This window comes from Hyposmocoma kahamanoa, unplaced genomic scaffold (assembly GCF_003589595.1).
Source record: "Hyposmocoma kahamanoa isolate Upper Pololo Valley unplaced genomic scaffold, ASM358959v1 232, whole genome shotgun sequence".
Taxonomy (NCBI): Eukaryota; Metazoa; Arthropoda; class Insecta; order Lepidoptera; family Cosmopterigidae; genus Hyposmocoma; species Hyposmocoma kahamanoa.
This window is the reverse complement of record NW_020653750.1, coordinates 6,315,881-6,331,022: the sequence shown is the minus strand read 5'-3', so window position 1 is coordinate 6,331,022 and position 15,142 is coordinate 6,315,881. Positions and strand designations below refer to the sequence as shown.

At 35.3% G+C, this 15,142-nt stretch overlaps 1 protein-coding gene across 2 annotated transcripts in view; it reads right to left on the bottom strand.

Annotated features, from left to right (window-relative positions):
• Positions 1-4,701: 4,701 nt before the first annotated feature.
• Positions 4,702-15,142, bottom strand: part of LOC113228405 (putative inorganic phosphate cotransporter) — a 43,547-nt gene continuing 33,106 nt past the window's right edge. The window contains exons 3-8 of one of the 2 annotated variants that reach the window (XM_026461692.1): positions 11,360-11,605; positions 9,850-10,059; positions 9,364-9,528; positions 7,997-8,213; positions 7,523-7,761; positions 4,702-6,679 (exon numbers count right to left, since the gene is read on the bottom strand). In XM_026461692.1, the coding sequence (XP_026317477.1) occupies positions 6,497-6,679; positions 7,523-7,761; positions 7,997-8,213; positions 9,364-9,528; positions 9,850-10,059; positions 11,360-11,605 (1,260 nt within the window). In that variant the 3' untranslated portion in view covers positions 4,702-6,496. The remainder of the gene's footprint in view (positions 6,680-7,522; positions 7,762-7,996; positions 8,214-9,363; positions 9,529-9,849; positions 10,060-11,359; positions 11,606-15,142) is intronic. The other variant, XM_026461693.1, reaches the window with a different exon arrangement.

The following is a 15,142-nucleotide window of genomic DNA, read 5'->3' as shown; positions in this document are numbered from 1 at the left end:
TTTTGGATTATTTAATGTACATTAGTTTGCAAAAATGATGAATGTAAGTTATTATTTTGATTAAAAAAAATTATTCACGACATGGGGTAAGCAAATCTGATATTATGTAGTGAGTAAATAACTTTTTCATCACACTTGCATGTAAATAGTATGATTGCATGCAGGCTAACTTGACTATAACGCCCCAAATAAAACCTTCGGGCCTTTTTTCTTCTCATTACACAACCATGACTGTTCAAAGCTGTAATATTCGTGCTAAATGTGACAATATTACAATGGAGTACGTATATTTAGGTACAATTTTATTTCCTTCCGAGTTTTTTTTTTGTCCGATGTAATAAATATGTAATTTTTACCTATAACGTAGAGTGTGTTCAAATTGATAATAGTGAAGCTTAATGCCTATTCTTAATTGGTTTATGCGGACTTTAGGACTTCAAAATAGTGTACAATAAGCGTAAAGATTTGCTGTGTTATAGATTGTAACGTGGATTATAAAGGCAATACATATTTACCACGATTTGAAACCCATATTTGGTGCAAAGCTACGGTGAACAATGATGTACTACATAACGGTGTTGAAAACAAATGCTTTTACGTATTTAAGGTTGTCATAACAAAAGTGTCATCTCGCTATAAAGGTGCATTGGGTCAGCGTAGTGCCTGAGACTACCAATGGCTTGACGATAATAATGATAAAGGTAGGTAGATAGGTAGATAGGCTAAACCAGAGATGGGCAAACGCCCAGTTTTTAGCCCGATTTTGTTAACGTTGATTTAAATCAGGTTAAAACTATTACCGCCTCAGATCGAGGACAAAAACTGTTCATAACTAAATAATGTATTGTAAATAGAGTTTTGTTCAAATTGAATGTTTTTATTACAAAAATTTGTTTATTTTAAGACGATTCGATTTGCCTCTCTGTTCAATCGATTGGCTTGAAAATCGCATTGAAATAAATCGATACAAAAAATCGTTAGATCGGAACTTGAATCGATTTTCATATAAATCGAAATGTAATGTGCATCCTTAGTAGTGAGCATCCACAGGATTGCAAGGTGAGTGTTGTGTGGAGTTGCCTCTTTTTCGTCTAAAAAGATTTATTACATCGAAATTTGTAACAAGTATGGAATTATACCAAATTCTGTATTCGCCGTTTCTGCCCACGATTTTGGGGAGAAATGGGTTAAAACCCCTTTGGGCAAAAACCCGGGTAAAACCGGATGGGTTCCTTGGGTTAATATAATATAATAAGTATTCAGGATTTAGTATTAAGTGGTAGTATTTTTAATAAACACTCCTCTTACAGATATCTCTCACATACTCTCAACACACTCACATGTAATTTACCAAACACTGTACATACTGTCAAAGGCAAAATGTAGGCCAATAGCATCGCGTCTTTGATACGGTACAAATATGGAATAAAATAAGAAAACCCATTGCCTATCTCTAGGCTAAACGGGTATAAATAGAACACATTGGCGAATTGATGTTTTACACATGGGTACTTTTTTATTTTAAACGCGTAGTCGCAGACTGAAACTAGTCACCATTATTATCAGCCTATCGCAGTCCACTGCTGGACATAGGTCTCTCGCAATGTGACGTGTTAACGCATTCACCTGCTCAGAGGACGCTACACTACGCGTCAATTCCACCAGCTATGTCGACGACCTTGGTTACCCATCGCCAACCTCATTTTGAATCTTATCCCTCAAAAAACTCCGAGCATAGCTCGTTCCATAGCTCGCTGAGCGACTTTTAACTGGTGGAATAGCCGTGAACCTTGTTGTGAACCTATAATGTCATCCCTGTGATCCACCAATTCATCTAATCTGATTTGACATGTTTAAAATATTGTTGTCCCTTTTAAACTAATAGAGACTGTAAGGAATGGCAATATCTTTAGATCAGTATAATTGAAAAAATGTATACCAAAGAATCGACACACACCAATGTTAACTTTAAACACCGTTTGATAGTAAGGCTCATACATTTTCTTGTATATACATTTCTACATATACATTCCAAAAGTTAGTATACTACCTAAAAGTCTGGTCAGGAAACAGGGAAGAATGGTTATGTAAGAAAGACAAGTAATAAAATAAATGGTAGGAAGAACAAATATTTTTTCTGATCAGACTTATTTTATTCCAATAATATCCCTAATATGTTGCAGCGTTTAATTAATAAACGATGATATTTATATGTATTTATTATGATTAGGGTGTCTTCAAATTATGCGCTTATAGAAGCGGTGCACTGGCACCACTATGGCGCTACAGCTGCGCCACTACTAACTTTCATACAATATTTAGAGCAACATAGCGCAGTTACAGCGCCACAGTCGTGGCAGGCGCTACTTTTGCAGTCACAATCGGTGAATTAAACATTACTGAAGTGCTACACACGCGAGATTACCGTGCCATAGTCGCACCACTGCAGCGCTTCTGCAAACGTTTTTAAGGCGCCCTAATAAATGATACATAAGTGTATATGATACACAAGTAGTCTTTGGTTAGATTATTTCTATTTGACTTATGACCAGTATCCAGTCTTCACCATTTCTATACATTGCAAATTAAACTATTTTTTCCGGATTTGTAATCGAATTTATTTGTTTTTTCAAAGAAACCCACGTTTTTGGGCTTTCACCAGTCAGCTGTGATCACGCGAAAATTATAAATAGCCCGAAACAGCCCGGCCCGGGTACAATCAATGACGCCTTCAAGTAAGCACGCGATCAAAATGGTATACTTATAGTTATGTTTTCCTAGTGATGGTAAATTCGGGTGCAAAAAAATATTGCAATTATAAATGATGTTGGAAAGCAATCCGCCGTGCTTACAATATTAACTGTAAGTATGTTTGAAATTCATATAGACTTACTGTTCTTATCCTAAGCACGACAACTAGAGACTCTGCGCCCGTGAGCACCGCGCACCCTGCACCATAAGGAAAGCTGGCACTACGTTTATCCACGATTTGTAAAGAACCCGGAACATTGTTTGATTCAAAAAACAAATATACCACTTTTATAATCCGGAAACAATACTTTCATATCCGATTTATATTCGTGTTGTTAATAAAAGTAATTCTTAATAATTTTGCTTGTTTAGAACTTAGAACCACATTTAGTACCCAATATAAACGTCATAGGATATTAAATTATATAAACATGTGATGTTCTTATTTCGATGTCTACTAGTATAACTAAACATGACGTTATGTGCCAAGCTTATTCCGTGTTGTACTAAAAGGAACTATCTATGTGCAATTTATTTGTTTTATTAATTTGTAAAATACCTTTGCTATTTCTACCACAGTCTTTCCTTATAAGGTATAATGTGACCGGTTAAGTTACACTCATTTTGAAAATGACTCCCACCCTTCATTGAACATGTTATTATAACTTTTTTTTATAAAAAAAACTGACCTCAAAAATTTGTGGAGTTACATCTATTTGCCAAGTTTTATTGAAATCGGTTAAAGGAAAGTGGAATTTGTGAAAGGACAATTTGTCACACGTTGTGGAATATTTCTCCAAATTTGAATGAGACCACTACAGACGAACGTGTCGATATCATCGACATCAGCTCACTTAATTTACACAAAAAAAGTCGAATTCAGAACTTCCTCCTTTTCTTGAATTCGGTTAAAAATTTTAAATGTCACACAAGTAAAACATCAATTACGCAAAGCCCATCGTCAATTCGCATAAGTGAAATCATTTTGTTGTATAAAAAAATTACGAAAAAAAAAACTAGATGAAATAAATATAATTTCTGCACTGTACTATAGAGGTACAGACTGTACCGTATGTTTATTACCATTTTTATTTATATAAATTATCTGTATGTAAGATACTTAATAGTATTTTTCTCAATTCTGATATGTTGCGTTTTTCAAAATGTCTTGTACTTAAAGCAACGTAACGCAATCTGTGGTCGGTATCTGACAATTAAGCCGCTCTAACAATAAGCGGTTACTATTTTATTAATATGTTTTATACAATTTGTTGATTTTTTTAACTTTCTCTAATGTTATATATATTATGTTATTTATGTTTTGTTATTTATTAAATAAAAAAATGAAACGCATTTAAATTGGTTTTTATTTTATTTTAACAAAATACAATAGTATTATTGTACAAAAGTCATTTAATTTATTTGAGATATTTTTATCACTTAATAATAACCACACGCACATATAATACACAGCTTTTAATCTTTAAATACATTATGTATACAGATCTTTCAAATGGCACAATACACTCTGTAAAACAAATATGTGCTAAAGTATATATAATACTTTGTTCACAGCCTTTTTTATTTAATTTGAAACTCGATACGAAGTGAACAAAATAATATATTTTGAATAGTGCCTCTGATATTAACAATTACTTGCAGATTCATTTATTCGTGTATAATACTTTTTACACTAACTATACAACTCTAATATGTACATAACAATGGGTATTTGTGTAACCCGTGTGTACCAGGGTAGATTCAGGAATTGTTTTTATTGTTGCTTTCTTATGACATAGTATAATAAAACAAGTATGGTAAATCTATACAAACGTAGCAGCGCGGATTGTATATTTGCGCGCGCGTCTCGTGCCGTGTACGGACGCACACATTCGCATAAGCTCGCGTGGCATATAGGTCGTGTCACGCACTTTTCATTATTATGCGAATGTGTGCGTCGGTACACGAAGCACGGCGAACGTATACAAGCCGCGCTGCTACATTTGTATGACGTTATCATTACTTCATTTATTGTACTATGCTTATGCTAAACAACGGCATTATTAACAATAAAAATAGAGAAAATGGTTACCTAACTAGGAAATGTTTAAATCGTATTATTGTTTAGTCATAGTTTCAACAATATTCAGTAACCAGTCTTAAAAATAGGTTTTATGTCTTTATAGCAATACCACATTATAATGAAATAACAATACCACTACTCTACATTTTTTAAAATTATTAAGCGGTTTATTAAAAAAATATTAAAGTAATTAATAAATTGTTTTGTGCAAAAATATGTGTTTTTTATTTGAATATCTCTAAAAATTTTTAAGATTATACAAGACGATTCCTTTGTAACTATAGTACCTATCTATTTACTTTTGATGTAGGTACATATCACTGCTTTCCAAAAATAGTGGCCCAATCCAAAATACTTCCGTTTTACTTATTACTGAAATTTGTTCAGAAAATGCAAAATTTTATTGTTAACGGGTCAACGAGCTTTTCATTGGTTACAATAATCGTATAATGGCATTGGAATGGTCTACAATATGTAAACTTTGCGCGACACACTCATCCCAGATTTTAAACCATCTTCCTTGTGAATGAGATGAGATGATGCTTTTGAAATAGGCCACTATCCTAGAAAACCAATCAATGTGTAATTTTAGATATATATTCAGAAAACCCGGTGTTACACTTTGACCCTTATAAACTAGTCTTATACACACAATAGGAATAAGGAATACGAGTAACATACGATAATTTGAAAATAAATTATCGTAATTTATAATCTGGAATAATTAGAACTAATAAATTCTTACTAATTTTATTGTATTTGTTACCAATTATTTTTACTATCACATAACACTGGCTGTCGCTAAACAGTTGTACTTTTTTCGGGTTACTTCTTTACATAAAAAATATCAATTTATTTGTTTAAGTTACTGCTCCCTTTTTATATAGAATATGTTACCTACAAAAGTAACAAAGTAAAATCGAAAACCTGTCACGGCAGCGATATCGATGGTGGAGGGTGCATGCGGACCGTATACTCACCTGCTCACTAACCATTTCGTCTTGATTTTTGACAAAGATTAATAATTATCTAGACTAATTTGTTCTGTATTTAGCACATTTTGCGTGTGTGATAACGTCAGCTTTGGAATTAAAATATTTTGACGCTTCTGCCATTTTTATTCTGAAAATTGTCTCTTAAGACGAAAAATCCGTTAGATGACAAAATCCAGGTAGACGTTACAAAACCGGAGTTCAGGTAAAAAACACCTAAAACTAGGCTTTGTCTTAAAAGAATATCATCTCTGCCTACACATATCAAAATGGTAGTAAGTAGTGAACATGCTCTATAGATATTTAAAGAATAGGCGTGATATACTGCTCTGATAAAAGTACTTAGAGTATGCTCTAATTTAATAGTTTTATAGCTTAATGTAAAGTGTGAAATTAACTCTATTATTTAAACAGTCAACAGCAAGTGGGCTTTAAATAGATTAAATTTACTTGTACCTATTAGACATTAATCTTTATGATCTTTTAGTAAGTAGATACAGTTTCAAACAGGAACACGATTTTCATAAATATCGCGCGATAGTTTCATATAGCGTTATAGTAATTTCTATACCTCTTTCCACAGAGTATATAAAAATCTTTACAGATTTCAATGTCGCCTTGAAATTACCTTTTTCCCATCGAAGTTTAACGTTCACTTCGATATTGTGGTTTATAACTTAATTTCAGCATTAATTGACCGATTTACGTTGGCTTCTTGTGCCTTTTTAGGATCTTGCGAAGTGCTATTCCACCATTGTTCGTCTCCGGACGCCCACGCCACAAATACCAAATTGGTGACGATGAACACCACCAGCGCTATCCAGAAGACTATGTGCCATTGTTCGAGTGTGTTCTGTGGAAATTAGTACGCTATTAGTAAGTACATTGTTCAATTAATAATAATGTTACATGTGTTTAAGAATTTTAGAATGGCCTAAAAAGTACCCAGAACAGAAGACGTGTATATATCCCCGCCTGTTTATGTTTATCATACATAAAATAGGGTAACTTATAACGTTATGTAACAAATTTTCAGAAAAGTTCTGTTTCTGATTTGATTAGTTTGACAGTATTAGTTAGGGCACGAATAAATATTCGACACAAATTTCATCGCGCTCACGCTGCGTCGACAACAACTACATAACTATTCAAAATTTAATGAAAACTAGCAACGTACCCTACGAATGTAATTTTACTCCGTCTTAAAAAACGACAGAGTAAAGTTTATCTGCCTGAGGATATTTTTGCGTCATTGCCTATTCAGGCAAACTAGAAAGTCAAGTGTATAAAAGTCGAAGAACAGCAATTAGCGAATCATATATCTTAGTCGGTATAAGTAGGTTGGCTATTCATAATTCGTAACACGGCCTTGGATTGCGATATGACGTTTTATGCAATTCGTTCCAAAACGCTTTTTCTATAGGTACGAGTACATTAAATGAGATTGCCGCACAAGCCGTGAAAAACGGTCCACTGATTCATAGGCTATTGAACTAGGAAAAACCCTTCAAAAATGTCACGGTACTTGTGAACAATTACTAACTTTTATCGATTGTGGGCATTCATTTCAACGAAAAAGAAAAATGAGAAGCTAAAGAAAAACCAATTCTAACTAACAATCAACGTTTAAAAGTCGTATAACCAGAATAAGAAGAACAATTTTGTAGAAAAAAACTGACAAAGAAAACAAACTTACGTTAGTAGTCAAAAGGCCAACCAAATAAGGAGCAATGATGCCAGCAACGGCGCCAATACCATTAACAATGGCCATTATCGTTCCCGCGTAGTTGTTGCTCAGGTCTAGGGCATTGACTTTCATTCCCGGATAGAAAGCTCCCATAAGACCCATGGACGCCGTGAAGAGAATGATCACTGTCGTTGTGTCACAACCGGAGTATGAAGCTAGGACCATGCAGATACCTGGACCTACCGACGCTGAAAAAAGCAGATAGAACTTAGTTGTATGAGAAAAGTTTATAGTTGTGCTATATTCCATGATTTTGATATTATTATTAATATAAAGATTCCCCTTCTTCTTCGAACCAGCGTTTTCGGCATACCGTGCCTGAACTTTTTTTAATATTACAAATTTTGATATTGTTAATCGTGTAAGGATAATTTTGATGATAGATTCTTGAAACGATTTTATGTATTTTATCAAAATACTTACCAACAGTCGTAAACGTCTTCCTAGCATTAGTAACAGTCATCCAGTTCTTCTTGACAATTTTGTCGCAAACGTAGCCAAAAAATATGGAGCACACCCACATAACAGCGTAAGGTAACGCCGATAGGTAACCAGTGCTATGAATGTCGAACTTCAACACTCCTGTCATGTACTTAGGAAGATCGGTTACCATTGTGAAGTACCCATAGTCGTGACCAATCTGCAGAAAAAAGAAATAGTTGACGTAAGGTATATCTTACTTATAAGCGAAAATGTCCCGTAATCCACGCGATGAAAATTAACATGACTAAAATAATAACAGGCGAAGAAAATTTGACACAGATCCGACGTCGACAAGCGCCTGATGGCGACTAACGGGATAAAGGTTAATTTGAAAATTTTAGGACAAATATGAATTTAAGAAGTATTGGGCTTCAGTTGAAAACCAAAATTTTTGCAGGTTCTCGGTAGTATTTAAAGAGAAATGTATGAGTAATACAAAAATTATGTACAAATAATCGTTTCGGACTTTTATTTTAGCCTATATTTTTCAGGATTTCAGGATTTTATATGATCGGATAAAGTACACCTATCGTGTAACAAATCACACTATTTGGACAATATCCTTAGGTGTACCGTATATTTTTCGTAAGATCGTTATTTGATAGTAGGTAAATACCTGAACAATTTGATCTAGCAAATCAGTTTTTCCCGCTTCTCCTCCGGTGAGTTGCTTTAAGTACTGTATGGTTCGCTACAGATCATATTATTTGAAATATTATACTAATTCGTATACACAGCTGACTAATACAGGTTTTCTTAAAAAGTATTGTAAGTAGGCACATGATGTTATATAAGCATATCTTCATAATTGTATGCAAACATAAATTTTATTCCTTTGGTTTTAAGTTCTATAACGATTGCGTTGTAACTACATTGACCGTGGAAACAAATTTCTGCCCATCGTCGCTACCACCACTATTTGATGGATCACTAACTTATACATCTAAAGACATACTTAGACTCAATTTATATGGCGGTGGAATGGAATGGTAGCGAATTGTTGTAACGATATTGTACAATGAACTTTATGGTCAATTCTGTAACGCAGAAACTAGATACCAAAAATCACAGACGGTGACGCCTGGCGAATACGCGGGAATTGACGCGAAACCAGGCGCAGTGTGACGTCAAGGGTCGACGAAATACTACACACAACCTCAAAGCAATCGCGAATGCTCGAGCGTTCCAGCGACAGCGAGGGGAAATTGACGCTTCCGTCCCATTCCGCTCCGTCATAATGTAAATTGAGCCTTAGCTGACTTATTTCCTGTTCAGTTAATAAAAAGAGTATCAAGGATTATGCTTACCTGCGCGCAAACAAGAGCCCAAAGCGGAACAGACATAAAAATGGCCTTCCAGGGTATGGCTGATGGCTGACTACTCCGATGTGTGCCAAGAGCTTCTTCTAGGTACTTCTTTTCTTTGTCTGAGATAAATGGATGAGATTCCGGGTCGTTGTAGCAGAGCAGCGCCTGGAAATTGTCGGTAAATTAACTATGTTTTTTATGTAGGCACGGTACGTAAGTATTTAAACTTAATTGGATTTGTCAAACTTATAGCTTTGCCCTAAACAATGTAAAAAACATTACATTACGAAACAATGTCAAGATTTGGACAATGAACAGAATCGTAATTAAAACCCGACTTCTACAAAGTAAAAGAGAACTTATCTACAACCACATGACACATTTAAACCCCAATAAAACTTAGCTGAATAATCTCATCCTCAGCGTGTTACAATCATCACGTCTCATTGGTTAATATATAGATTTAGATAATTACGGTAAACTTACCCAAAGAATAAACCAAAGCAATCCCAAAGCTCCAAAGAGATAGAAGACAGGCTGCCAATCCCCTGTATTCTTCATCACTAGACCAGACAAATAAGTGCCTGCAATATTGCCAATCTGTGCTCCTCCGAAGACCAAAGATCCCATTCTTCCACGTTCGCTTATTGGTGCCCATCGGGCCAGCATTGCGTTGAGTGCTGGGAATGTTGTACCCTGGAAAAAAGTTTTCTTAGAAGGTTCTTGTGGAAAAATATCCACACAAATTACCATATTAAGTAGAAATTGTGTCGAAGACCTAAGCATTACAATTATGGATATTTTACGTATGTTGGGACGTACATAGTTATTCTCGTGCCGTTTTCAAGTCGATTTGGCATTTGCCAAATTACACAGCCAGTACTACTATAGTAGGTCTAATAACAACAAGTAAAGCAACTCCCGATTGTTCGCCGCGTAAATACCTACACTTCCCTCGAAGCATAGGGCTGTCACATTATTATTTTAGTTTTACTTACAGGTTATAAACATAATTTAAAAAATAAGGTGTTCATTACAGTATTCTCGTGCGTGCTAAGTATATTGAAATTCAATTCAATTCAATAAAAAAAATATTTCAAATAAAAATCAGTATAGTATTTATGTAGTATCCATGTAGTATTATTTAATTTTAACGGACAATACAGCTACAATTAAATGTGGCGAGTCTGTGAACACACACAGGATGCTGTTGGAGCTCCCACGGAGGCGCACCAGCGCAGATGCACACCTTTTCCTCACGATGGCCATGTCTGAGCCTCGACAAACATCCCCGATGCTCTATACCTCCACAGCAAGCCCCATCAGCACTCAGAATGCGTTATTGTATTGGACACGTAGGTCGCTGAATGTCCGCCGCGAAAACGCGACTCACAGACTGCACGTGTACAGCACTTAACAGTATGCTTTAACCTTGGTTAAATGCATAATAATAAAATATATTGTTATATTAGATAAGATATTGAAATATCAATGCGTAAGTATTAATATTAATATTTTTGTACTATGAACCAATACGTACTTATGGATATTTTTATACCAGCTTCGTGGATTCGTATCTTAATTATGAATATGATTATATTAAAATGAAATGCTTGTACATTTCTGATTTGAGGTACTCTTATTCAAACTACCATAAACACGACAATAACCACGTCTACTATTTGATGTAATTTATTGAACACCGATCGCATCGCCTCAATTCTAGAAATAATGGCGGTGTAACAACCCGCGCTGTGTAATGCGAGAGCGCCGCGAGATTATGCAAACATGTGCGTCCAAACACTGCGCGTGGTGGGCGTGCATACATACAAGCGCGGTGTTATGTTTCTATGGAGTTACCATACATGTCTTATTTATTATATACTATGGTACTAATTAATAATAGTAGTAGTGGGCTGATTTTTCGTGTTTTAAGCATACGTACTTGTCACATTTAAGAAGTGCTGTAAACAAACCTACTAAATTAGGTACGTACCTCACCAAGACCTTCTAAGACTCGTAGCACAATCAGCCCTTTAGCTTCTCCAATTTTCACCGTCCATGGCGTCAACAAAGTAAATACTGCAGTACTAAGCACACCGAATCCTAGCGAATATTTGCCGCCGAAACGCTCGGCGAGCAATCCGCCTGGTAGATGCGTTACAATGTACCCGTAGTAGAATGAACTTAGAATGAGACCTTGCGTTGGTTCGTCCCAATCGTACTGTAGTTCCGTTATTGCCTGGAACAACAATGTTGATATAGGTTAGACACTATAAAGATTAAACTACTATAGATTCCAGTAGATGTTCCAGAAAATAATTCAAGATATTTAAGACATTATCTCCAACTGAGAGATTAAACATAACTAAATTTTACGAAAACTTGTGTTACTTTGGGCTTTATCTGATTTTGTGTCTTGACATTTACATTTGAAACCTATGGGTTGCAAGAAACGTAAGTATGTGATAATTTAATATTAAATAGATTTTAAATACTAAAAAATGTAGTTTGTGCGTATCTCAGAAAAGCTTTGAAAGTGTAAACTTAATGTGTGAGTTTTACCTACAAATGGAATTACAAATTTTTACAGTACAAAAAATACTACAGGCATCGCTGATAAAATTTAAAACAATTTTTTCATCCCAAAGCTGTGTGACAGATTATTCGTAGTTAGATCAAAATGAAAAAAAAAATTGAGAGCTTTTTTTAAAGATCTAAGGTAAATTACCGGATATTAAACGTGACAACCCTGATAAAAAAAATTAAAAATCAATGCCGATGCAATAATCCATGGAATAGTTCATGATAATTTTAGTGTATGTAGAAGACTTAAGCGCCCAGTTACACGAGAAGAAAGTTATCGCGCGGCCGTCGCGCGGCGTCCGCCCAGTTACCACGCCTTCATGTACATTAATGGCGAATCTGAATTATATTTATTAAGCAACAACATTTAAATTCCTCTCAATAAAATTGCCGCTGCCGGCCGGCCGCCGCGAGGTCCAAATTCAAGCCAGGTAAGCCCGCGTGTCCGGAACGCTCATTTAAATTAAAACGTAAAGGCTAAAAAAAATAGAGCGTATTTTGCCATGACAGTTAGACGCGCGCGGTCGCCGCGCGGCGGCAGCGCGGACTCCGCTCTTCGACCGCGCGGGGTGAGCGCGATGAAATTCGAGTCGAACAATTGCGCCCTAAAGCAATCGCTGCAGCGCTGGTGTAAACATAATAATAAAAAAAATCAAACGAAAAATAAAATAAAATCAAATAACTTCGTAACGAATGAACCTTTGTTGTTGCCGATTAGTTTACAAAGTATGTCATTTATGATTTTATTGAACGACTAAGTCGGTTGGCCACTATTTTTCAAGCATTATAAACTATGAATCATGTTTCGCCGGGCGAAAATTACGCCATTTTCAATTTTTTTTTTCTGAAACTACACATATTTTTTACATCGGTATTCTACTCTCGCATTTGTATTAGTTCAAACTATAGGAATGTGGAAGACAAAAGGCATGTCACATAATTGGGGTTTATAAAACACTCGTCTTGTATCGCGTTTAGCAGTCCTCTTGAGTCATGGTGATAGTAATCATGTTCCGACCTTAGAATAATAACGCATAGAATGATAGTTTCATATCAAACGAACTGTCACAAGTGAGGCAAAAACCAAATTCATGTAGGCGTAAGCAACTTGTAACTACGCTCGTCGGCACGCACACAAATATACAAATAATGATGCCATGGAATAACATTTCCCTCAAAAGTGGGGAAATTGTATCTTGCTTAACTCATCATTAAGTTAAAGGTGCCTACAGATTTGCCCGACATTGTCGATCAGGTGCCTACAGATGTGCTCGGTTTTGTCGATGAAAAACGAATATAGCACTTATTTGTAAATCCAAGATGGCGGACACGATTTTTCAAAATATGCTATATGGGTATCCTTGTCGATGTATTTGGGGATGCTCATTACGAATATGGCACTCATTTCTAAATCCAAGATGGCGGACACGAGTTTTGAAATAAATGCAATATGGGTATCATTTTCGAGGTACTTGGGGATGCTCATGACGAATATGGCACTCATTTCTACATCCAAGATGGCGGGCACGATTTTTCAAAAAAATGCAATATGGGTATCATTTTCGAGGTACTTGGGGGTGCTCATTACGAATATGGCACTCATTTCTAAATCCAAGATGGCGGGCACGATTTTTTCAAAAAAATGCAATATGGGTATCATTTTCGAGGTATTTGGGGATGCTCATTACGAATATGGCACTCATTTCTAAATCCAAGATGGCGGACACGAGTTTTCAAATAAATGCAATATGGGTATCATTTTCGAGGTACTTGGGGGTGCTCATTACGAATGTGGCACTCATTTCTAAATCCACGATGGCGGGCACGATTTTTTCAAAAAAATGCTATGTGGGTATCATTTTCGAGGTATTTGGGGATGCTCAATGTGAATATGGCACTATTTGTAAATCCAAGATGGCGAGCACGATTTTTCAAATAATGGCAAGTTGGGTATCGTTTTCGAGGTATTTGGGGGTGCTCATTACGAATATTGCTTTTGTTTGAACTGTCGTGTTTGCCATCTTGGATTTAGAAATGAGTGCCATATTTGTATTGAACATTCCCAAACATCTCGAAAACGATACCCAACTTGCCATTATTCGAAAAATCGCGCCCGCATCTTGGATTTAGAAATAAGTGCCATATTCGAAACCTAAAACCGAAAATGCCATAAGCAAACATTAAAGAAAATAACTGTTAAAATAGATTAAAAAATCGCTTAAGAATGCTCCCCTTTTAAGAAAATAAAATATTTTAATATAAAATATTTCGCTTGAGTTACGAAAAGAAAGACATATAATAAGCTATCAAAGTTGTACTGGTGGTGCCAACACTATAGTAGAAACAAATATACAAGTACTGTAAATTTGTTGCAATATGTGCTCCAATTCAAATAAAATTAAAATAAATAATTATTCAATAAAGCATGAACGCAGAGCCGTTAAAAGTATTATAAAATAATTAAGTGTCCCAATCACTTACAGGAGTTAACGAAAACATTTAATGTTTATTAAAGTAAATATTAGTTCAAGATGCGCAAATAAATCTAAATTACAGGCACCACTAAAATTTACGTAATATAATTATTTTGATACAGAATAGCAAAATGGGGAGAAAAAAAATTCGTTACTTTGCAACACTTTCGTATCTTGTTGCCGCGAAATTATTTTTCTGTTTTAGTGAATATTTACATAAAAATATGAGTTGAAACGCATTACTTACTTGTGGAATGCGATGTTAGTGTCTATTTTATGTTTGTCTGTTGTATTTTTACACCCATTTACCGCACATTTCGTCATTTTTAGCAAAAAACTTTGGAGCTGTTCGCGGTGCAATATGACCTTGAGCACTAACAGCCCGCGCGCTCCTGGGACGCGTTTGGAACCCTCTAACTTGCCTCACTTAGCGTGTGCGGGCTAGGTTTCTATGCGTTACATGGAATTAATAAGTACTTCGTACAACTGGAAAGCTCACTGCAATTATTTTGACATATCAAAATGAACGTTAAATGAATAGCAATAAAATACTTTTTAAATAACCAATATCTCCTTAGAGATCTGAGCTCAAGTGAGACATCTTCTTTCTTGGTGTGTCCCTTTCGCACAATTGCCATGTGAGATATTTGATACAATACGGTAGTTGACTATAAAAAAAAATTGGCATAAAAACAATACGTCATTTTGTCCATGAATAT